The sequence below is a fragment of the Salmo salar genome, chromosome 04 (assembly GCF_965601325.2).
Source record: "Salmo salar chromosome 04, fSalSal1, whole genome shotgun sequence".
In the NCBI taxonomy this organism is placed as follows: domain Eukaryota; kingdom Metazoa; phylum Chordata; class Actinopteri; order Salmoniformes; family Salmonidae; genus Salmo; species Salmo salar.
Window position 1 is genome coordinate 37,378,843 of NC_138294.1, and position 24,960 is coordinate 37,403,802.

Consider the following 24,960-nt stretch of genomic DNA (forward strand, 5'->3'; position numbering starts at 1 on the left):
CTATGTACAAAAAGTGCTGTTATTTATAAAACGGTTCACCCGATATGGATGAAAATACCCTCAAATTAAAGCTGACTGTCTGCCCTGACAATCTGCCCTTTAACTCTGAAAGTGCAAATTGTACACTACAGTATTTTCAGTGAACATATGAATCCTACTGTACTGGTGTTAAAATAATACTTTAGAAAGTGTTAATATTCATTTATTAACTTTTATTTATTCAAGGGAACACAATAGATCCCCATGGGGGAGGTGTCATAATGCCCATAAAACCTAGCAGTCAAACATGGAGAATAATGGTTCCAATTGATTTTCCACCATTCATTTTTCCCACAGGGGATTTTAGAGACACTTAAAATAAGGGCTGTGTTTTGTTTAGGCTTTGTGTCATTTTGATAACCATGTAAATCTCTCTTGGACAAGGTGACTTATCAATTACTCTCAGATTCAAACATGCTAATTAGTATCTAAGTGGACATCATGCTAAATTACAAATCCCTGCAAGCTCCTGCAGGTCATCTCTAGATGACACCTTTGCTAACAAGTATTGTGTCAATTTAAAACTTGCACAAGATAGTTCACAGAATTGTCCATTTAAATACATTTTGCCAATTTATGAATTACTACAATTAGCTAACATTAGATAGTTGATCCAGAGATTCTTTCCTTTGTGTTAATTCGGCAGTCTCGTCCAGATCATCATGGCATTAGATAGTTGATCCAGAGATTCTTTCCTTTGTGTTAATTCGGCAGTCTCGTCCAGATCATCATGGCATTTGTAGTTTATGATAGCCACCTTAGCAGCTAATTTGCATTACATTTTCAGGGGGATATATTGATAAAAGTAACCTTGTCTTGGAGAGATTTACACAGTTATTAAAACGTCACGCCAGGGTAAGCCTACATGAAACACAGCCTTTTTTAAAAGTTTTTCTAAAATACCCTATGGGAAAGTTTTATGATGGAAAACCGTTGGAACCGTTTCCCTGACTGCTAGGTTATATGGGTATTATGACTCATACTGTGGTACTCTATGGAGACCGGTGTCTCATTTACAATGGTGCCCTGGGGACCAAAAATAAATAAATCCAGCAATACAACAACAACAAAAAGATAAAAACTAAAAGAACGCTATAAATACATTACGTCACGTTAACACGTTATAATAATCAATTTAAACAATTGCATTTAACAACAGTTTTTTTAACTGTCCAATTGGCACCAGGGAATCCAGGTGTAATTTGTTTTCTCAGCTATTCCAGAACTGTGGTGCGTTAAAACTAAAGGCTGATTTACCAAACTTTGTGGAGACAAGCGGGACCTCAAGAGTTAACCAACCCTACGAATGGGTTTGGTATCTCATGTTTTTATATTTCAACAGGGATGTGAGGTATGATGGATGCTTGTGGAGCAGAGCTTTGTAAACAAGAAGGGAGCAATGAAGTTATCTACAGGATTTTAATGAGGTCTAGCCGACCTTCTGATACAGGATGCAGTGATGAGTAGTATTACATTTACATTTAAGTCATTTAGCAGACGCTCTTATCCAGAGCGACTTACAAATTGGTGCATTCACCTTATGATATCCAGTGGAACAACCACTTTATAATAGTGCATCTAAATCTTTTAGGGGGGGTTAGAAGGATTACTTTATCCTATCCCAGGTATTCCTTAAAGAGGTGGGGTTTCAGGTGTCTCCGGAAGGTGGTGATTGACTCCGCTGTCCTGGCGTCGTGAGGGAGCTTGTTCCACCATTGGGGTGCCAGAGCAGCGAACAGTTTTGACTGGGCTGAGCGGGAACTGTGCTTCCTCAGAGGTAGGGAGGCGAGCAGGCCAGAGGTGGATGAACGCAGTGCCCTTGTTTGGGTGTAAGGGCCTGATCAGAGCCTGAAGGTACGGAGGTGCCGTTCCCCTCACAGCTCCGTAGGCAAGCACCATAAAACTGTCACCTGTAATAAAGCGAAGGGTGCTATGGTAGACGGCAGCCAAAGGTTTAAGAGTAGTGTCTGCTGCATTCTGGTAAATGGTGTCACCATAGTCAAGAACTGGCAGGAAACTTGACGTTACAAGCTGCTTCCTGCTGTTCATGGAAAAGCAAAATCTATTCCTAAAAAAGAAGTCCACTTTAAATCTTAGCTTTTTAACTAGCTCATCGGTATGCTTTTGAAACGTTAGATCTTTATCAATCCAAACGGCCAGATATTTATAAGTGAAAATGACAAATGGTTGAACTGAAAATAAAGTATGTGAGTCTGTTAGAGCATCATTCTTCACAATCTGTTTTGAGGTGACTAAAGGACTCCCTCTAGTGGAATGAGATACATTTTCAGAGACTATCATTTTAAACAGGTGGCGGCCAGCTGTTATTAAAAGCACTACAAATGATAACATATCTACAGTATTTCACTTTTTAATGTGTATAGTATTGCTTACTAGGTGTTGTCCAATGAATTATGTAACCACTCCTTCAAATCAAAAGGTGTACCTTAGCAGCGCTTCCCTTCCTTCTTTTTTTCTACACTACAAATGTCTAGTTTGGTACAAGAGGCTGTCAGAACCTGCTGGGGCCACAAAGGGGTGGATACACAATTCAATAAATATATTGATTTTGCTTTTCTAACCATGCATAGATAGACATCTATATCTGAAATGTCTGAAGGGCTGCCACAGACATAACCCACCAGTCACTCAACCCCAGCTAAGACAAAAGATGTTGCTCGTTAAAAATGTCTATAATATTTCTTTGTAATGATTTGTGAGCGAGATTAACTTCTTATGGATGGTGGCAGTATTGAGTCGCTTGGATGACTGACGTGCCCAGAATAAACAGCCTCCTACTCACTACCAGAAACTAAGATATGCATATTATTAGTATATTTCGATAGAAAACACTCTGAAGTTTCTAAAAACTGTTTGAATGATGTCTGTGAGTATAACAGAACTCATATGGCAGGCAAAAACCTGATAAAAAAATCCAACCAGGAAGTGATTTGTAGTTCTTCTATCTAATCCCTATTCAAACTACAGTGTCTATGACGTCATTTTGAACTTCCTAAGGCTTCCATTGGCTGTCAACAGCCTTTAGAAATGTCTTTCATGCGTCTCCTGTTACTGGGCATAGAACAGGAGCTCAGTTTATCAGTGGACTGCCTGGGAGCAGGGAGTTGTTTACTGCACGTTCACATTTAGCACGCCGCTCATTCTTTTTCTGCTGGAATGAATACGCTATTGTCCAGTTGGAATATTATCAACGTTTTATTTTTAAAAGACCCTAAGGATTGATTGTAAATATCGTTTGACATGTTTCTACGAACGGTAATGGAACTATTTGACTTTTTGTCTCTTATTTTACGCACACGCGTTATGCCTTTTGGATAGTGATCTGTACGCACGAACAAAACGTAGGTATTTGGACATAAATATGGAGTATTTAGAACAAAAATAAAATGTATTGTGGAAGTAGGAGTCCTGGTAGTGCATTCCGACCAAGATCAGCAAAGGTAAGGGAATATTTATAATACTAATTCTGAGTTTAGTTCACTCCGGAACTTTGCTGGTATCTGTATAGCTTGCTTTGATGGTTGAGCTCTGTACTCAGAATATTGACAAATGTGTTTTCGCCGAAAAGCTATTTTAAAATCTGACACAGCGGTAGCATTAAGGAGTAGTATATGTATAATTCTTTCAATAACTGTTGTAAATTTAATCAACGTTGATGAGTATTTTTGTAAATTGATGTGCACATTCATCGGAAGTTTGTGGGAATACATTTTCTGAACATCACGCGCCAATGTAAAATGCTGTTTTTGGATATAAATATGAACTTTATGGAGCAAAACATACATGTATTGTATAACATAATGTCCTAGGAGTGTCTTCTGATGAAGATCATCAAAGGTTAGTGAATATTTTAGCTGTACTTTTGGTTTTTGTGATGCATGTCCTTGCTTGGAAAATGGCTGTGTGGATTTTCTTGTGAAGTTTATGTCCTAACATAATCGAATGTTTTGCTTTCGCCGTAAAGCCTTTTTGAAATGGGACACTGTTGTTAGATTAAGGAGAATCTTATCTTTAAAATTGTGTATAATACTTGTATGTCTGAGACATTTTAATTATGAGATTTTTGTTGTTTTGAATTTGCCGCCCTGCACTTTCACTGGCTGTCGTCATATCAATCCCGCTAACGGAATTTAAGCCATAACAGGTTAAGGCAGTTTAAGATCTCTTATGCAGGCAATGGAACAAATATTCCATTGCCTGTACATTTATGAGGAGCATTCGTTAGAATAATAGATAAGAGAGTAGATTTTTCAGGGTGTTTAAAGTTCAGGCGAGTTAGTTTAGTTATCAGCTGAGTTAGATTTAGCTCAGTATAAATATCTTTCAGATTATCAGATACTGGTGTCAACTAGTCCAGATTAAGATCATCCACTATTAATAATTCAGATTTAGAATAGTTAGACAGCAGGTCATACAATTTGTTAAGAGCACATATGGAGGCAAAGGGAGGGTGATAAATTCCCACTAGCTTCAGATTATTACCAAGGCTCACATTTAAGAGATGACATTCAAATTGCTTAGGCAACATAGATGTTAATGGATACAAAAACATTTAACTTGCTCTTTATGTATATGGTGACAGCCCCTCCTCTGCCAACTCTGTCAGATCTAAAAACATTCTAACAAGTCACATACACATCAGAGTCCGGCATAGACTTCTTTAGCCAAGATTCAGTTATAACCAGAACGTCTGCGTTGGTTTGAGAAGCAAGAGTCACAATTAAGTCAATTTTAGAAATCAAACTTTTGGCATTTACATGAATCAGTCCAAGGCCGCAGCTGCGGGATTTCAGATTAGAAGTAGTTTCTAATACGAACATGCCATGTATTAGTAAACACCATGGGTTTGGCTTGAATACAACATACAAGATTTAAAGCTGCAATATGTAACTTTTTTGGCAACCCGACCAAATTCACATAGAAATGTGAGTTATAGATCTATCATTCTCATTGAAAGCAAGTCTAAAAGAGGTGGTAGATGTGTTCTATGTGCACCATTTCTATGCTTCCCATTCTGAAGTTTCATTTACTTTCGGTTTTGTACACCACCTTCAACACCTGAAAAAAAACAAAAAATCGTTATTGAAAATATTTTTCACAGCGGTTTAGATGGTACAATGATTTTGTGTTGTCTTGTTACATAAACTGAAATTAAGCAAACTATTATAATTTTTGCAACCAGGAAATGGCGGAGCAATTTCTGCATATTGCACCTTTAACTCTGTTGCAGTGTTCCCCATTTAACTCTGAAAGTGTAAAATGCACACTGTTTTCACTGTTCTGGTGTTAAAATAACACGTTTGAAAGTGTTAAAGATTTAACTATGTTGCAGTGTTCTCCATTTAACTCTTAAAGTGTTCAAAGGAACTAAATTGTGGTGTTTGCATAGCTTTACTGTGGAGTAGTACGCCACACCTACAGTGTGAAACATAACACTTGATTTAGAGAGTAACGTTTAATTTGTATATTTCCCAGGGTGCCTTTTCTTTTTGAGTAAATTGAGTTAACGCCCATGACTGTATTTGTTAGTGCCAGAGACATGGTTGTCGAATTATTTCCTTTATAAAGGCCTGTGCTTTTGCCAAGTAAGTGCCTAGGGGAATGTTATCATTTAAAATGAAACTATGCCAATGCATTACATATATCATAAGGTCTTAATTATTAGTATAGTAAGTGGCCTAGTTTAACCCTAAAACAGTGGTGTCAGGAAACTCCTGGATGACAGGCCACATCAGGCCTGCAAATCACATTATGCTTGCTTGCAAGGTTATGTGTAAGTACTATTGGAATCCAGCCTGGGTTAGGATATCCAACAGGTGGCATTTTTATTCACCCGCAACCTGCATTCAGATTGACTGTGTGGATTAAGATACTTGGTTAAAAAAACACTACCTAAATCATTTAAACCAGAAAAAACATAAATCTAACTAATTGATTGGATTAGAAAAATGTATGTTATTTATTGTCACAAACCTCTTCGTCAGAAGATATGTTGAAATCGCTGTCGGACAAAGAGGACCAATATGCAGCGGATTGCGTGCTCATCATCATTTATTTTAAATGTGACCACAAGGGAAAAACAATAAACAAAACTCACGACAGGAACAGTGTCGCAGGCTAAACAAAAGCAGTGCTAACATACAACTACCCACAAGCGACAAACAAAACACACACCTACTTATAGGACTCCCAATCAGAGGCAACTAGAAACACCTGCCTCCAATTGAGAGTCCAGCAACCAAATCTGCACATAGAAAACTTAACCTAGAACCTACTCATACTAAAACATACACCACAAAACCCCCGGAACACATAAATAACACACCCCTCTAAGCTATACACAAAAAAAAACACCATACAAAACAAACATACCTCTGCCTCGCCCTGACCAAATAATACAAATAATCCTCTATACTGGTCAGGACGTGACATTTATCTATGTGTAGCATAAGATTAATGAATATATCAATATACAGTACATGCAAAAACGCTGATATTTTTTAAAAATCGACCTGCAGTAGAGCATGCTGGGAAATATGATAATGACGGGTGTGGTTTTGATGGGACTATTTTATTTTCCACAGTGTCAAACAATAACTCTAGCTATTAGCACCAACACTGGGGGTTATTTTACACCACTGAATGTTAATTTCACTCTTACAGAGTGAATTTAACTCCTGAATCAACAGTAGAAATGTTACACTGAAAAATCAACACTGGCCAATTTGCTGTGTGTCTGTGTGATTGTGTGTGTGTCACTTTCTCAAAGGAATGGTACTAGGAGGTGCTAATTTCTATCTGGCTGATATATCTCCTATTCTTTAATTACGTCTTTCTATGAATAACAAGTTTACATTTCAGTTTCCCCCGTTAGTGACATGACTTCATGCTCTTCTCAGGAAAGGACTGTGTTGAGTGGAAGCCTGCCAAGGACCCTCCACCCCCTCTACACACATACACCAACACATGCACAAAATATGCACATGCATACACACACACACACACACACACACACACACACACACACACACACACACACACACACACACACACACACACACAGTGGGTCTAGAAGAGTGTGCGAAGAGGATAATGGGATTCTGTCTATCAGGTGAGGTTCCTCAGTCTTACTTGGTGCTACTTGTCATCAACACAACATAGTATCCACTTACTCCAGTGTTCTAGAGTTGTCCATGGATATACCGTATTGTATAATGTTCCGGAAAAGTTTCCGTCTTTCTTCAGTTACATTCAGCAGAAAAAACACACATCTGTAATTGCCGTATCAGGCCTGTATAGTTACCTCTTCCCCTTGACTTAACAAAATGACATCATTTTGGAATCTATGAGAATATCTGGCAGACTGTCCCGTTTATTTTCCTTTGGTGGGGTGGGATGGGGGGTGGACCCCCAACTCTCTCTCAATTTCCTTCTCTCTCCATCTCTCTCTCTTTCCATCCTCCACCCCTCTGTCTCTTTTTTTGTTGGGTGGGATAGGGGGTGGACTCACCCAAATCTCTCTCCCTCTTCATCTCTCTCTCTCCTCTTCATCTCTTTCTTTTTCTCCACCTCTTTCTCAATTAACCCCCCCTCTCTCTTTTAGGCAACCATGTTTTTATGGCAGGAGTCAACCAAATAAAAGCAGCTCCACCAGTCTGTGGGGGAGAAAAGCCGCTGGTTCAATGAAGTGATCTATTCAACTCAGTGTGTTTCTCTCTCTTGCTCTCTTCATTAATTACGGACTGTCCTGCCCTTCATCCTTTCTGTCTTTTGTTTTCTGTCTCTCTTACTTTTTATTCCCCTCCTTCTTTCTCTGGCTGGCTGAGCCCTGATAGGGGATAAAATCAGGAGTTTGGGAGAGGAGAGGGACATTTGGGAGCGAGATGGCGAGTGGGACGGTGGCGTTCCTGTATGGATTCCTGCTCCTGTCTCTGTGGAGACCTTCACTGCAAGGAGGTAGGACCCCCTTTACTATGGATATGTATTCATATACACCCCTGTGTTTCAGGTGCCCCTCTAAGGTTGTACACAAAAAAATGAGGGTTTCTCAAGGGTTCTTTGGTAAGGGTGATTGTTCTATGTGGAACTATAATGACTCAAAGAACCCTTTGAACTCTTCAATGGTTGTTTACGGTTCACAAAAGGGTTGTTTGCTCTTTTAGTGATAATTAAAATGTAAGGGAGGTGGTACATTAGAATATTTTGGGGTGTGGTTTATGCACAGCTCTTTTTGTAAAACCATGATTGAGAGTGTCATTCCAGTTTATTTAATGTGCTGTGTTACTGTATGAAATGATATACTATAAATGGCTATGGCTAGTGACAGTGTCTTGTGTCAATTGTGAACAGTTGACAAAAGCGGTCAGTGGTTCTTGATTCTTTCCACAGGGACCTCCAGCTGTTCCTGAGATAACTCACGTGATTCAACATGTAAATTAACATAATAATAACGCATTTTGAATTTTAACAATATAATATGGCTGACCAGAATAAAAAACCCTGTATGGTTCTTCAAAAGGATCTACAAAGAACCTTTCAGGTTGAGAATGTTCTCTAAAGAACAATAAAAAAAGTATTCTATATAGCCCCCAAAATGGTTGTAACTGTAACGGAACCCTGTTTTTGAATGGTTCTTTATAGAACCTTAGGAAAGGGTTCTTTATAGCACTGTGCAGGTGTACACACTCCAAACGCTCTCCCTGCTGCAGGCACTGAAACCATAGTCCTTAACCCCTGCTCGATATTTTGGTTGTATAGTTCACCAGCCTGGTATGCAAGTACAAGGTACATGATGCTCCAAGCTGAGCATTAATCTATGGGAGAGTCAAGGGTGTTTGAGTGTTTTAAGTTTATGTGTTTTGAGATTTGAGTGTTGTATTGATTTGCTCAAGACGTATTGATGTATTATGCTATTTTGATAGAATTGTAGAACGTTCTCAATATCTTTTAGATTTCAAAGGCTTTTAAGTGTCCAACATTCTGGAGCTCTACTGTTCTGTGGAGTGACATAGAACTGGCCCGTGGAGCTTTGACAGGACAGATCTGTGTGTATTTACCTGCTGGTATTCCCTCTAGGAGTGGGGCTTGTAGTTCGAGTCCCACTCCTTTCCCCACTCTGCTCCCCGCTCCGCTAAAGTACAGGGAGTTACATCATTCAGAATTACCCACGATGCCATACTTTAGGTAGACAGTGAGCTGTCTGATTGGCTGTTGGGTTTGGTTTAGCTTGTTTTGATAGGCCAGCAGAGGGTTACTGGTTCCTATGATCTCTCCGATCACTGGAACACAGGACTTAAACAGCTCTGAGAGAGGTCAAAGGGTGGAGGTAATAACTATGCTTCTAACACTGTAATAAGCATGTAATACAATCGTAATGTCAGTATCTCACATGTCCAACCAAGGTGTGTGAACTGTGGAACCAACTGGAAATACTATATATTCAGCTACTGTTGGAGGAGATCGGAAGTTGAATAGAAAATGCAACTTTATTATTACACACTGATTGAAGAAAATGCCAAATCTTGCTGGTCTTTGGTAACAGTGAAATAACAGTGAGGTTTGTGGTTCAGGCTTAAGTTTATATGGAGTGTAACTCAATGAAAGGAAATGATTTGTAGAGCATGGTTCAGGTTTGTATGATTGAGTTCCCCATTGATAGAGAAATACTCAATTCAGCATTGGGCCCCTCCAAGACTCTTACATCTAAGCTGATGTGAGAAATCTGTCCTGTTCTGTTGAAACATACAGAACTGTAGTGTTCTTTTACAGACGATTCATGGCAGAAGGGAATGAGTAATTTTGATACTGAATCTCCCACTGTGGATTATAGCAACATGCACAACATTTCCTGTACATTTCCAATGACAGAACATATCACTGGAGACTCTGGTCAAAGTAGTGCACTTTATAAGGGATATGCTGTCATTTGGGGAACAACCTATACCTTTCCACTCCACCGTGCTCTTGGTCAAGTCCAATGATAGAAACAGATGTCCTTCTCATGTTCAGATTCCTTTGAACACAGACCACAACTCTCCCAAAACTAGATGCATAATTTCTCATTATCTCTGAAACAGTGAAGTTTCATTTGCGAGTTCCTCGGAGATCAAACATGACATTGATGAATGACTGAAAAGGGAAAAGACTAAAGTGTAAAAATCACTCATATAACAGATGACAAAACATAAATAAATTCTTATAAAACTGCAGTTCCTCACAATAAAATGACAGCTCTTAATAAAGATTGTTTAAAAAAAAAGACCAGCTCTATACTGTTAACAAAGTGATTTGAAACTCACAGCCTACATTCCAAATGGCACCCTATTCCCTTTATAGTGCACTAAGGACTCTGATCAAAAGGAGTGCACTATATACTGTGTATAGGCTGCCATTTGGGCTGCATCGCCATTCTTTGACATTTCCATAGGACTTATTCTTTACATATGTACACAGCAAAATCACCAGTGTTCATATCCTGGTTTACGCAGTTTTGGTCTTATGTGGTGTTACTTTGTGTTACTGTAAATTGTAAAAATGTAAAACACCAGCGGGTGTTTTTATTTTTAAAAAGTCTGTTGTAATGAAATACTGTTGTACAGTCAGGTTGTCAAATTGGTCAATATTAACTAGTATTGATTTTTCAGTGTAACATTTCTAATGTTGATTAAGGTGCTAAATTAACTCTTATTGGTGTAAAAGAACCCCAGTGTTGGTGCTAATAACAAGTGTTAAAACAAAACCATTATCATATTTCCCAACATGCTTTATTGCAGGTTGTTTTTGCATGTACATTGATTTTTTAAATCATCTTATGATACTCAAATATAATTACCGTTTTTCTAAACTAATACAATTTGTTACTTGGACTAATTGCCCCGTTACTGAAATAGTTGTTCCGATTTAGATCTTAGTCTTCTGAACCCGGCAGTAATTCTGAATGCAGGTTGCGGTAAAAAAAATATTTCAAAATGTTTGATATCCACTCTGGCAGGATTCCAATAGAAATTACACATCTCTTTGCAATGTGACTTCCAGGCCTGATTTTGCCTGTAAACCATAAGTTTCAGGCCATTGTCCGGGTAAAACTAGGCCCTCAAAATGAGGCCTTATGAATGATGTGTTGTATAATATAATTTTTACAGACACTACCGGTCAAAAGTTTTAGAACAGTTACTCATTCAAGGGTTTTTCATTATTTTTACTATTTTCTTCATTGTATAATAATAGTGAAGAAATCAAAACTATGAAATAACACATATAGAATCATGTACAGTGAGGGAAAAAAGTATTTGATCCCCTGCTGATTTTGTACGTTTGCCCACTGACAAAGAAATGATCAGTCTATAATTTTAATGCTAGGTTTATTTGAACAGTGAGAGACAGAATAACAACAAAAAAATCCCGAAAAACGCATGTCAAAAATGTTATAAAATGATTAGCATTTTAATGAGGGAAATAAGTATTTGACCCCTCTGGAAAACATGACTTAGTACTTGGTGGCAAAACCCTTGTTGGCAATCACAGAGGTCAGACGTTTCTTGTAGTTGGCCACCAGGTTTGCACACATCTCAGGAGGGATTTTGTCCCACTCCTCTTTGCAGATCTTCTCCAAGTCATTAAGGTTTCGAGGCTGACGTTTGGCAACTCGAACCTTCAGCTCCCTCCACAGATTTTCTATGGGATTAAGGTCTGGAGACTGGCTAGGCCACTCCAGGACCTTAATGTGCTTCTTCTTGAGCCATTCCTTTGTTGCCTTTTGGGTCATTGTCATGCTGGAATACCCATCCACGACCCATTTCAATGCCCTGGCTGAGGGAAGGAGGTTCTCCCCCAAGATTTGACGGTACATGGCCCCGTCCATCATCCCTTTGATGCGATGAAGTTGTCCTGTCCCCTTAGCAGAAAAACACCCCCAAAGCATAATGTTTCCACCTCCATGTTTGACGGTGGGGATGGTGTTCTTGGGGTCATAGGCAGCATTCCTCCTCCTCCAAACACGCCGAGTTGAGTTGATGCCAAATAGCTCCATTTTGATCTCATCTGACCACAACACTTTCACCCAGTTGTCCTCTGAATCATTCAGATGTTAATTGGCAAACTTCAGACGGGCATGTATATGTGCTTTCTTGAGCAGGGGGACCTTGCGGGCGCTGCAGGATTTCAGTCCTTCATGGCGTAGTGTGTTACCAATTGTTTTCTTGGTGACTATGGTCACAGCTGCCTTGAGATCATTGACAAGATCCTCCCGTGTAGTTCTGGGCCGATTCCTCACCGTTCTCATGATCATTGCAACTCCACGAGGTGAGATCTTGCAAAGAGCCACAGGCCGAGGGGGATTTACAGTTCTTTTGTGTTTCTTCCATTTGCGAATAATCACACCAACTGTTGTCACCTTCTCACCAAGCTGCTTGGCAATGGTCTTGTAGCCCATTCCAGCCTTGTGTAGGTCTACAATCTTGTCCCTGACATCCTTGGAGAGCTCTTTGGTCTTGGCCATGGTGGAGAGTTTGGAATCTGATTGATTGATTGCTTCAGTGGACAGGTGTCCTTTATACAGGTAACAAGCTGAGATTAGGAGCACTCCCTTTAAGAGTGTGCTCCTAATCTCAGCTCGTTACCTGTATAAAAGACACCTGGGAGCCAGACATTTTTCTGATTGAGAGGGGGTCAAATACTTATTTCCCTCATTAAAATGCAAATCAATTTATTACATTTTTGACATGCGTTTTTCTGATTTTTTTTGTTGTTATTCTGTCTCTCACTGTTCAAATAAACCTAGCATTAAAATTATAGACTGATCATTTCTTTGTCAGTGGGCAAACGTACAAAATCAGCAGGGGATCAAATACTTTTTTCCCCCACTGTAGTAACCCAAAAAGTTTTAAACATATCAAAATATATTTTCCTTTTGAGATTCTTCAAAGTAGCTACCCTTTGTCTTGATGACAGCTTTGCACACTCTTGGCCTTCTCTCAACCAGCTTTACCTGGAATGTTTTTCCAGCAGTCTTTAACCTCTTACATCTAGACGTTCCGCTAGCGGAACACCTGCTCCAATATCCAATGATAGGCGTGGCGCGAATTACAAATTCCTCAAAAATACAAAAACTTCAATTTTTCAAACATATGACTATTTCACAGCATTTTAAAGACAAGACTCTCCTTTATCTAACCACACTGTCCAATTTCAAAAAGGCTTTACAGCGAAAGCAAAACATTAGATTATGTCAGCAGAGTACCCAGCCAGAAATAATCAGACACCCATTTTTCAAGCTAGCATATAATGTCACAAAAACCCAGAAGACAGCTAAATGCAGCACTAACCTTTGATGATCTTCATCAGATGACACACCTAGGACATTATGTTATACAATACATGCATGTTTTGTTCAATCAAGTTCATATTTATATCAAAAACCAGCTTTTTACATTAGCATGTGACGTTCAGAACTAGCAAACTTCCGGGGAATTTACTAACAATTTACTAAATTACTCACGATAAACGTTCACAAAAAGCATAACAATTATTTTAAGAATTATAGATACAGAACTCCTCTATGCACTCGATATGTCCAATTTTAAAATAGCTTTTTGGTGAAAGCACATTTTGCAATATTCTAAGTACATAGCCCGGCCATCACGGGCTAGCTATTTAGACACCAGGCAAGTTTAGCCTTCACCAAAATCAGATTTACTATTACAAAAGTTTGATAACCTTTTGTTGTCTTCGTCAGAATGCACTCCCAGGACTGCTACTTCATTAACAAATGTTGGTTTGGTCCAAAATAATCCATCGATATATCCGAATAGCGGCGTTTTGTTCGTGCGTTCCAGAAACTATCCGAAATGGTAAATCAGGGTCGCGTGCATGGCGCAATTCGTGATAAAAAAATTCTAATTATTCCATTAACGTACTTCGAAGCATGTCAACCGCTGTTTAAAATCAATTTTTATGCAATTTATCTCGTAAAAAAGCGATAATTTTCCGACCGGGAATCTCCTTTTCGGCAAACAGAGAAAAAAATCACAAAGACGGGGGCGGCCAGTGCACGCGCCTAAGCCCACAGTCCCTTGATCGGCCACTTGAGAAAGGCGATAATGTGTTTCAGCCTGGGGCTGGAATGACGACATTCAGGTTTTTCCCGGGCTCTGAGAGCCTATGGAAGACGTGGGAAGTGTCACGTTAGAACAGAGATCCATTTGTAATGAATAGAGATGGCAAAGAAGTTCAAGAAATGGTAAGACAGGGTACTTCCTGTACAGAATCTTCTCACGTTTTGGCCTGCCAAATGAGTTCTGTTATACTCACAGACACCATTCAAACAGTTTTAGAAACTTTAGGGTGTTTTCTATCCAAAGCCAATAATTATATGCATATTCTAGTTTCTGGGCAGGACTAATAATCAGATTAAATCGGGTACGTTTTTTATCCAGCCGTGAAAATACTGCCCCCTAGACATAACAGGTTAAGGACTTCCCACATATGCTGAGCACTTGTTGGATGCTTTTCCTTCTCTCTGAGGTCCAACTCATCCCAAACCATCTCAATTGGGGCACCCTGGTGGTGCAGCGGTCTAAGGCACTGCATCTCAGTGCAAGAGGTGTCACTACAGTCCCTGGTTCAAAATCCAGGCTGAATCACATCTGGCCGTGATTGGGAGTCCCATAGGGCGGCGCAAAACTGGCCCAGTGTCGTCCGGGTTTGGCCGGCATAGGCCGTCATTGTAAATAAGAATTTGTTCTTAACTGACTTGCCTAGTTAAATAAAGGTTAAATAAAATAAATAATTTAAAAATTGGGTGAAGTTCGGGTGATTGTGGAGGCCAGGTCATCTAATGCAGCACTCCATCACTCTCCTTCTTGGTCAAATAGCCCTTACACAGCCTGGTGGTGTGTTGGGTCATTGTCCTGTTGAAAAACAAATGATAGTCCCACTAAGCGCAAAAAAGATGGAATGGCGTGTTGCTGCAGAATGCTGTGGTAGCCATGCTGGATAAGTGTGCCTTGAATTCTAAATAAATCCCAGACAGTCACCAGCAAAGCACCCCTCCCCCACCATCACATCTCCTACTCCATGTTTCACGTTGGGAACCACACATGCGGAGATCATCCGTTCATCTACTCTGCATCTCACAAAGACACGGCGGTTGGAACCAAAAATCTCAAATTTGGACTCATCAGACCAAAGGACAGATTTCCACCAGTCTAATGACTATTGCTCGTGTTTGGCCCAAGCAAGTCTCTTCTTCTTATTGGTGTCCTTTAGTAGTGGTTCCTTTGCAGCAATTCGACCATGAAGGCCTGATTCACGCAGTCTCCTATGAACAGTTGATGTTGTGATGTGTCTGTTACTTGAACACTGAATTATTTATTTGGTCTGCAATCTGAGGTGCAGTTAACTCTAATGAACTTATCCTCTGCAGCAGAGGTAACTCTGGGTCTTCCTTTCCTGTGGCGGTCCTCATGAGAGCCAGTTTCATCATAGCGCTTAATGGGTTTTGCGACTGCACTTGAAGAAACTTTGAAAGTTCTTGAAATGTTCCGGATTGACTGACCATCATGTCTTAAAGTAATGATGTACTGTCGTTTCTTTTTGTTTATTTGAGCTCTTCTTGCCATAATATGGACTTGGTCTTTTACCAAAAAGGTCTATCTTTTGTATACCACCCCTACCTTGTTAATTGAAATGCATTCCAGGTGACCTCATGAAGCTGTTTCTTACATCCCTACATCAAAAATGTGTAACAAAACAGAACACAGGTATGAACAAGAAAATACGAAATACATACAAAAAAGTAAAAATATATATAAATACCAAAAAATATATATACTTTTTTTTTAAAGAACGACAATTCTAGCGCAATTGTATTCACTCCATAAATATCTCATTATAATGATTCAGGATGATGTTATTCTTTTTGTTATTCACTAGGAATAATGTCTTAACAGGATGATTAAATTCAATCAAAAACATTTGTAATTTTGGTACAGAATTCTGGAATTTACATTTTTGTATATAGTATTTGGCAACAAGAATAAAATAATTCACAACCATTTCAATAGTCTTGTTATCATTGCAATAGTAACATGTTATATCCTTCATGTCAAAAACATGGGTAGTGTTCAAAAAGGATAATAAGTATTTTACAAGGTTTTCCCAAAATGTTATCCCAGATTTACATTTATAGAACTAATGAGTCAGATTTGTACCTTTTTCGCAGAAAACGCAGATGTCATCAATAGCCATACATTTGGACAACATAGATTTACATGGATATATCTTATGTAGAATCTTAAAGTGCAATTCCTTAAATTTGTTTAGTATACAATATTTGTAAGGCATCAACCAAGCATTATTCAAGACAATGACAGGAATAAGCATTTCCACACTTTGTTACGTTACAGCCTTATTGTCACGCCCTGACCTTAGAGATCCTTTTATGTCTCTATTTTGGTTGGTCAGGGCGTGAGTTGGGGTGGGCATTCTATGTCCTTTTTTCTATGTTTGGTATTTCTTTGTTTCAGCCGGGTATGGCTCTCAATCAGGGACAGCTGTATATCGTTGTTGCTGATTGGGAGCCATACTTAGGCAGCCTGTTTTCCTTTGGGTTTTGTGGGTGGTTATTTTCTGTTTAGTCATTTGTTACCTGACAGAACTGTTTGGCTGTTGTCTTTTGTTTATTTTGTAAAGTGTTCTCTTTTTCCATTAAATTACAAAGATGAGCACTAACCACACTGCGCCTTGGTCTACTCCATTCAACAGCCGTTTACACTTATTCTAAAATTGATTAAATAACTAAAAATCATGATCAATCTACACACCATACCCCATAATGACAAAGCTAAAACAGGTTCATAGAAATGTTTGCTAATTTATAAAATCTAAACAGATATACCTTGTTTACATACATTTTCAGACTCTTTGCTACGAGACTCGAAATTTAGCTCAGGTGCATCCTGTTTCCATTAATCAGCCTTGAGACATTTCCAGAACTTGATTGGAGTCCACCTGTTGTAAATTCAATAGATTGGCATGATTTGGAAAGGCACCCACTGTATATATAAGGTCCCACAGTTGACAGTGCGTGTCAGAGCAAAAACCAAGCCATGAGGTCTAAGAAATTGTTTGTAGAGCTCCGACACAGGATTGTGTCGAGGCACAGATCTGGGGAAGGGTACCAAAACATGTCTGCAGCATTGAAGGTCCCCAAGACCACAATGGCTTCCATCATTCTTAAATGGAAGAAGTTTGGAACCACCAAGACTCTTTCTAGAGCTGGCCACCCGGCCAAACTGAGCAATCCTGTGAGAAGGACCTTGGTTACGGAGGTGACCAAGAACCCGATGGTTATGCTGACAGAGCTCCAGAGTTCCTCTGTGGAGATGGGAGATCCTTCCAGAAGGACAACCATCTCTGCAACACTCCACCAATCAGGCCTTGATGGTAGTGGCCAGACAGAAGCTGCTTCTCAGTAAAAGGCACATGACAGCCTGCTTGGCGTTTGCCAAAAGGCACTTAAAGGACTCTCAGACCATGAGAAATAAGATTCTCTGGTCTGATGAAACCAAGATTGAACTTTGGCAGGAATGCCAAGTGTCACGTCTGGAGGAAACCTGGCACCATTCCTATGGTGAAGCATGGTGGTGGCAGAATCATGCTGTGGGGATGTTTTTCAGCGGCAGGGACTGGGAGACTAGTCAGGATCGAGGGGAAGATGAACGGAGCAAAGTACAGAGAGATCCTTGAAGAAGAACCTGCTCCAGAGCACTCAGGACCTCAGACTGGGGTGAAGGTTCACCTTCCAACAGTACAACAACCCTAAGCACACAGCCAAGACAATGCAGGAGTGGCTTCGGGACAAGTCTCTGAATGTCCTTCAGTGGCCCAGCCAGAGCCTGGACTTGAACCCAATCTAACATCTCTGAAGAGACCTGAAAATAGCTGTGCAGCGACGTTCACCATCTAACCTGACAGAGCTTGAGAGGATCTGCAGAGTTGAATGAGAGAAACTCCCCAAATACAGGTGTGCCAAGCTTGTAGCGTCATACCCAAGGAGACTCAAGGCTGTAATCACTGAAAAAGGTGCTTCAACAAAGTACTGAGTAAAGGGTCTGAATACTTATGTAAATGTGTGTTTTTATTTAATTTTTATTATTATTTGCAAAAATGTTAAAAAACGAACTATTTTCTTTGTTATTATGGGGAATTGTGTGTGCAAATTTGCATAATGTACAAAAGTGTGCAATGGAACAAGTTAGAGTAAACTATCAGAACCATACTGAACAGCCAAGGCAATGAGGAAATAAAACTGTGCTTTATAAACTATGACAGGCTGCGTTTACACAGACAGCCCAATTCTGATATTTTCAACCAATCGGATCAGATGATTTCACATCAGCTCTTTTTCAGAGCTGATCTGATTGGTCAAAAGACCAATTAGTGTAAAAAATATCAGAATTGTTCTGCCTGTGTAAACGCAGACATAGAACCTCAGAAGTTTCGTGGTCATTTAAGAGTCCAGAACAAATGAAAATATGGATAAACGGTTATTCATTGACATATTGTATTTAAGATTAACATGGTTATGAAATCAGCCGTCCACTGTGGACTGAAGGAATGAAGAATGGGAAGAAGGAACTGAGCCAGTAGAGAAAATCCTTCCTCTATATTTCTTATTGGTCATCAGTGCTGCCAAGGGCAATGTTTATCATATTCCTATTAAAGTCTTACAATGTTTCATGCTCTCACAGACAATCAATCAACCCACCAATCAACCAATCAATCTGGCAATCAAACACACAATCTATCAATTAATTCTCACAATAAAGAAATATCCCTGAACACAAACTCAATCCCATACCTCACTTGATGATTGATTAGGTATTTTGGTGCTGGACTGGAACAAAAGCCTGGACTCCCTGTAACTCTCCAGGACCAGAACTGGTTGTGCTATGTTTCAGGTGTGTGCTTTAGTTGTGTGTATACAGTGGTTTAGCATGGTTGTGCTGTGTTCCAGGTGTGTACATACCTGCTGGTGTAGGTGAAGGAGCTGGGGCTGGATTAAGAGCTGGAGGAGCAGGAGGTGTAGGTGGAGCTGGCGCTGGTCCAGGTGGTGCAGGCTTTGGCCCTGGAGCCGGTGGAGGTTACACCAAGCCAGGGAAGACGGGAGGTAAGGGAGAACGTTAAACTATCAACTGCTATTTGCCATATCTTCAATTTAAGCCTACTAGAAGGTGTGTGCCCTCAGGCCTGGAGGGAAGCAAAAGTTATTCCCCTACCTAAGGATAGAAAAGCTCTCTTTACTGGCTCAAATAGCCGACCAATCAGCCTGTTACCAACCCTTTGTTAACTTTAAGAAAAAATTATGTTTGACCAGATACAATGCTATTTTACAGTAAACAGATTGACAACAGACTTTCAACATGCTTATAGGGAAGGACACTCAACAAGCACAGCACTTACACAAATGACTGATGATTGGCTGAGAGAAATTGATGATAAAAAGATTGTGGGGGCTGTTTTGTTTGACTTCAGTGCGGCTTTTGACATTATCGATCATAGTCTGTTGCTGGAAAAACGTAAACTGCCGTTCAAAAGTTTGGGGCCACTTAGACATTTCCTTGTTTTTGAAAGAAAATCAAAAAAACATTGTCCATTAAAATAACATCAAATTTCTCAGAAATACAGTTTTGTATTGTTAATGCTGTAAATGACGATTGTAGCTGGAAACAGCAGATTTTTTATGGAATATCTACACAGGCGTACAGAGGCCCATTATCTGCAACCATCACTCCTGTGTTCCAATGGCATGTTCTGTTAGCTAATCCAAGTTGATCATTTTAAAAGGCTAATTGATCATTAGAAAACCCTTTTGCAATTATGTTAGCACAGCTGAAAACTGTTGTCCTGATTAAAGAAGCAAATCAGCCGTCCACTGTGGACTGAAGGAATGAAGAATGGGAAGAAGGAACTGAGCCAGTAGAGAAAATCCTTCCTCTGTTTTTCTTATTGGTCATCAGTGTTGCTGCCAAGGGCAATGTTTATCATATTCCTATTAAAGTCTTACAATGTTTCATGCTCTCACAGACAATCAATCAATCAACAAATTGATAATTGCCTTTATTTAGTCTCAAGGTTAGGATGATGACCTTCGATTAAACAAATATCTGTGTTTTCATTTGTTGGGATGTAATTCTGTTGATATGACCATTGTTTCTTGCAGCTGGCTATGGTGGTCAGGTTGTAGGCCAAGGCCAAGGAGGACTGGGGACTGGAGGTCTGGGGGAAAGAAGAGTTAGACCAGAAGGAGCTGGGGCCGGACCAGGAGGTTATGGACATGGCGGTGGTTTAGGAGCTAGAGGCCTTGGAGCAGGTATAGTATGAAGTAGCTCATACTATACCTGCTCCAAGGCCTTTAGCTCCTAAACCACCCTGTTTGTTATATTGGTATTTTCTTGGCTTAGAGATGTAATCAGGGCCGAACTACTGCATTTGGGGCCCCAGGGATATTTGTTGGGGAGTGGGGTAGGGCAGTTTTAAAGCAAATTTCCTGCTATACTAAACATTTTTCAATAATGCTGAGAGAATTTTTTATAGTTTTAAAGCTAATTTCCTGCAGTTCTACACATTTTGCTATCATATGGTATCTGGTATCTGTGCCCTGCGTGCCCCTTCTGTAATCCGGCCCTGGATGTAATGGACAGATTCAGTTGTGATACTGATGCTTGAGTCTTCCTCTCCAGGAGCTGGCAATGGAGGTCGGAGTCCTGGAGGACAGGGGGCTGGACTAGGAGCTGGAGGTCTGGGAGGAGGAGGTCTTAGACAAGGAGTCAGACCAGGAGGTTATGGACCAGGTGGAGCTGGGGCTGGACCAGGTGGTTATGGGCCTGGTGCTGGTCTTAGTCTGGGCGGAGCTGTGGCTGGAGGTCTTGGTGGTGGTTACGGACTTGGCGGTGGTCTAGGTGCCGGAGGCCTTGGAGCAGGTATGAGCTTCTTGATTTGATCATCTGATCAATTATTACTATTTTCAGTTAATTTGACAGAAATGTATTTTTGATGATTGTTGTGTTTCCATAGGAGCTGGAGGAAAGCCAGAGAAGGCAGGTGAGCGACATAGACAATTCAGGTCTGCCCTAGACCTCTTTTAGGGCTCACAAACTATTGACTTGTTTTTTCAATGGCAGTCTATTTCCTCAATATATCTAAATGAACACTACACATGACAAAGACCCTCCTAAAGCTTTTAAGCCTGTTTGTTGTTATCAAGAGGATGATGCAGTCGATCTTGATCTCCAGGAGCTGGCTATGGTGGTAGAGATCCTGGAGGACAGGGGGCTGGACTGGGTGTTGGAGGTTTTGGACCAGGTGGCTATGGACCAGGTGGAGCTGGGGCTGGACCAGGTGGCTATGGGCTTGGTGTTGGTGTTGGTCCTGGGGGAGCTGGTCCTGGAGTTTATGGTCATGGTTATGGACCCGATGGAACAGGTAACGAACCCTGAGGTCTACAGATGGAGTACAGTCAAAGATACCGGCCGTGTTCCCAAATGGCACCATATTCCTTAAATAGTGCACTACTTTTGCCCATAATTGGGTGCCTTTTGGGAGTCACACTAACTCATGCAATACAACCTGATCTTATGGCCTCTGTTATTCCTCTGCTGTTTCTCCATCTTTCTACAGGAGCCAGCGGGAATCCTTCCAAAACAGATGTGTGTGGATCTTGTCTCTATGTACAGTAGACCTTTGAGATGTGTTTTTGTCTGTTTGAGTCTGTATTTCTTGTGTTTGATCCCCAGGAGCTGGCTATGTAGGTCGCAGTCCTGGGGGACAGGGGGCTGGATTAGGAGCTGGAGGCTATGGACCAGGTGAAGCTGGACCAGGAGGATATGGGCCTGGTTCTGGTGTTGGCCAGGGTGGAGCTGGTCCAGGTGGTTTTGGTGGTGGTCTTGGAGCTGGCGGACAAGGAGACGCCCTTGGAGCTGGTAGGGTGTATGGCCTAACTCGTATAGCCCATGAGTCTGATATACTGTAACTTGCTACTGTAGGTGCGTCTTTGGGTGCTATTAATGATGACAGTCTGTGACTGCTGTGATGGAGTAAAGCCAAAGCCATGTTACCGTCATTATGCAGTAGCATCCATATAATTAGGAATTAGATTATTAGAATGGACATGAACCTTCTTATGATGGTCCAAAGGTCAGCCATGTTGGTCAGGGAGTTTGTCAACCATGCTGAGATAAGATATTGTGTAAAACAAGGAATGTTAATAATTGATCTGCATTGTATGTGTGTTAGCTAGGTAGCCACAGTTTTAGAGGAATGATTCCATTCATTTTTCAAATGAACTGCCAATACGCCTACATTCCATTCAAGCAATGCAGCCATCCACAGCCATACACTGGCTGAAATCAGTTGATGATACAGATGTACTGAAGGATCTTCATTTGCTCACTCTTTTGTTGCTGATAATTTTCCTGCACAGGAGGAAATGCAAACTTCTAGTGTATTTGAGTTTTAAAAAGGCTTCTTAAGTTTGTAATTTCAACTTTGAAATGTCAGACTTGTTTTGTCCTAATGGACAATGTATCGACCCCTACAAAAAGGTATATTAATTATAATTCACATAATAATTCAAATATCCTGTTGCTGCAGGATTATTTTCCTACTGTAGCAAACTGTCTCAAATTAAGATCCTACATCTGTAGGACTTAGAGTTGTAAATTAAACAGGTACTCCTCATATAATCATATGTGATATCTCATATACATATACACTCCATGGTCAGTTTATTAGGTACACCCATTGCCTACAGAACAGTCTGAATTCTTCGGGGCATGGATTTTACAAAGTGTTGGAAAAGTTCCACAGGGATGTTGGTCCATACTGTAGATCTGACAGCGGTACATTCATGCTGTGAACAGCCCATTCCATCTCATCTCAAAGATGCTCAATTGGGTTTGGTTAGCAACAATGTTCAGATACACTGTGGCGTTCAATCGTTGCACAATTGGTATCAAGGGACCCAAAGTGTGCCAGGAAAACATTCTCCACACCAGTACACAACCACTGCCAGCCTGTACCGTTGACACCAGGCGGGATGGGTCCATGGACTGATGCTGCTTACAGTGAGGGAAAAAAGTATTTGATCCCCTGCTGATTTTGTACGTTTGCCCACTGACAAAGAAATGATCAGTCTATAATTTTAATGCTAGGTTTATTTGAACAGTGAGAGACAGAATAACAACAAAAATACCCAGAAAAACGCATGTCAAAAATGTAATAAATTGATTTGCATTTTAATGAGGGAAATAAGTATTTGACCCCCTCTCATTCAGAAAGATTTCTGGCTCCCAGGTGTCTTTTATACAGGTAACGAGCTGAGATTAGGAGCACACTCTTAAAGGGAGTGCTCCTAATCTCAGTTTGTTACCTGTATAAAAGACACCTGTCCACAGAAGCAATCAATCAATCAGATTCCAAACTCTCCACCATGGCCAAGACCAAAGAACTCTCCAAGGATGTCAGGGACAAGATTGTAGACCTACACAAGGCTGGAATGGGCTACAAGACCATCGCCAAGCAGCTTGGTGACAACATTTGGTGCGATTATTCGCAAATGTAAGAAACACAAAAGAACTGTCAATCTCCCTCGGCCTGGGGCTCCATGCAAGATCTCACCTCGTGGAGTTGCAATGATCATGAGAACGGTGAGGAATCAGCCCAGAACTACACGGGAGGATCTTGTCAATGATCTCAAGGCAGCTGGGACCATAGTCACCAAGAAAACAATTGGTAACACAATACGCCGTGAAGGACTGAAATACTGCAAGGTCCCCCTGCTCAAGAAAGCACATATACTTGCCCGTCTGAAGTTTGCCAATGAACATCTGAATGATTCAGAGGACAATTGGGTGAAAGTGTTGTGGTCAGATGAGACCAAAATGGAGTTCTTTGGCATCAACTCAACTCGCCGTGTTTGGAGGAGGAGGAATGCTGCCTATGACCCCAAGAACACCATCCCCACCGTCAAACATGGAGGTGGAAACATTATGCTTTGGGGGTGTTTTGCTGCTAAGGGGAAAGGACAACTTCACCGCATCAAAGGGACGATGGACGGGGCCATGTACCGTCAAATCTTGGGTGAGAACCTCCTTCCCTCAGCCAGGGCATTGAAAATGGGTCGTGGATGGGTATTCCAGCATGACAATGACCCAAAACACACAGCCAAGGCAACAAAGGAGTGGCTCAAGAAGAAGCACATTAAGGTCCTGGAGTGGCCTAGCCAGTCTCCTGACCTTAATCCCATAGAAAATCTGTGGAGGGAGCTGAAGGTTTGAGTTGCCAAACATCAGCCTCGAAACCTTAATGACTTGGAGAAGATCTGCAAAGAGGAGTGGGACAAAATCCCTCCTGAGATGTGTGCAAACCTGGTGGTCAACTACAAGAAACGTCTGACCCCTGTGATTGCCAACAAGGGTTTTGCCACCAAGTACTAAGTCATGTTTTGCAGAGGGGTCAAATACTTATTTCCCTCATTAAAATGCAAATCAATTTATAAAATTTTTGACATGTGTTTTTCTGGATTTTTTTGTTGTTATTCTGTCTCTCACTGTTCAAATAAACCTAGCATTAAAATTATAGACTGATCATTTCTTTGTCAGTGGGCAAACGTACAAAATCAGCAGGGGATCAAATACTTTTTTCCCTCACTGTACGCCAAATCCTGAATCTTCCATAAGCATGACGCAACAGAAACCGGGATTCATCGGACCAGGCAATGTTTTTTCACTCCTTAATTGTCCAGAGTTGGTGATCGCGTGCGCACTGGAGCCGCTTGTTCTTGTTTTTAGCTGATAGGAGTGGAACCTGGTGTGGTCGTCTGCTGCAATAGCCCATCCGTGA

General features: G+C 40.6%; 1 protein-coding gene across 1 annotated transcript in view; it reads left to right on the forward strand.

The window, feature by feature from the left end:
- The first annotated feature begins 7,707 nt into the window (after positions 1 to 7,707).
- elnb (elastin b) overlaps positions 7,708 to 24,960 on the forward strand; it is a 46,428-nt gene continuing 29,175 nt past the window's right edge. Inside the window, exons 1-7 of the mRNA XM_014195741.3 lie at positions 7,708 to 8,016; positions 19,076 to 19,228; positions 20,282 to 20,431; positions 20,802 to 21,041; positions 21,136 to 21,162; positions 21,355 to 21,543; positions 21,855 to 22,040. Of these exons, the coding sequence (XP_014051216.2) occupies positions 7,944 to 8,016; positions 19,076 to 19,228; positions 20,282 to 20,431; positions 20,802 to 21,041; positions 21,136 to 21,162; positions 21,355 to 21,543; positions 21,855 to 22,040 (1,018 nt within the window). The 5' untranslated portion in view covers positions 7,708 to 7,943. The remainder of the gene's footprint in view (positions 8,017 to 19,075; positions 19,229 to 20,281; positions 20,432 to 20,801; positions 21,042 to 21,135; positions 21,163 to 21,354; positions 21,544 to 21,854; positions 22,041 to 24,960) is intronic.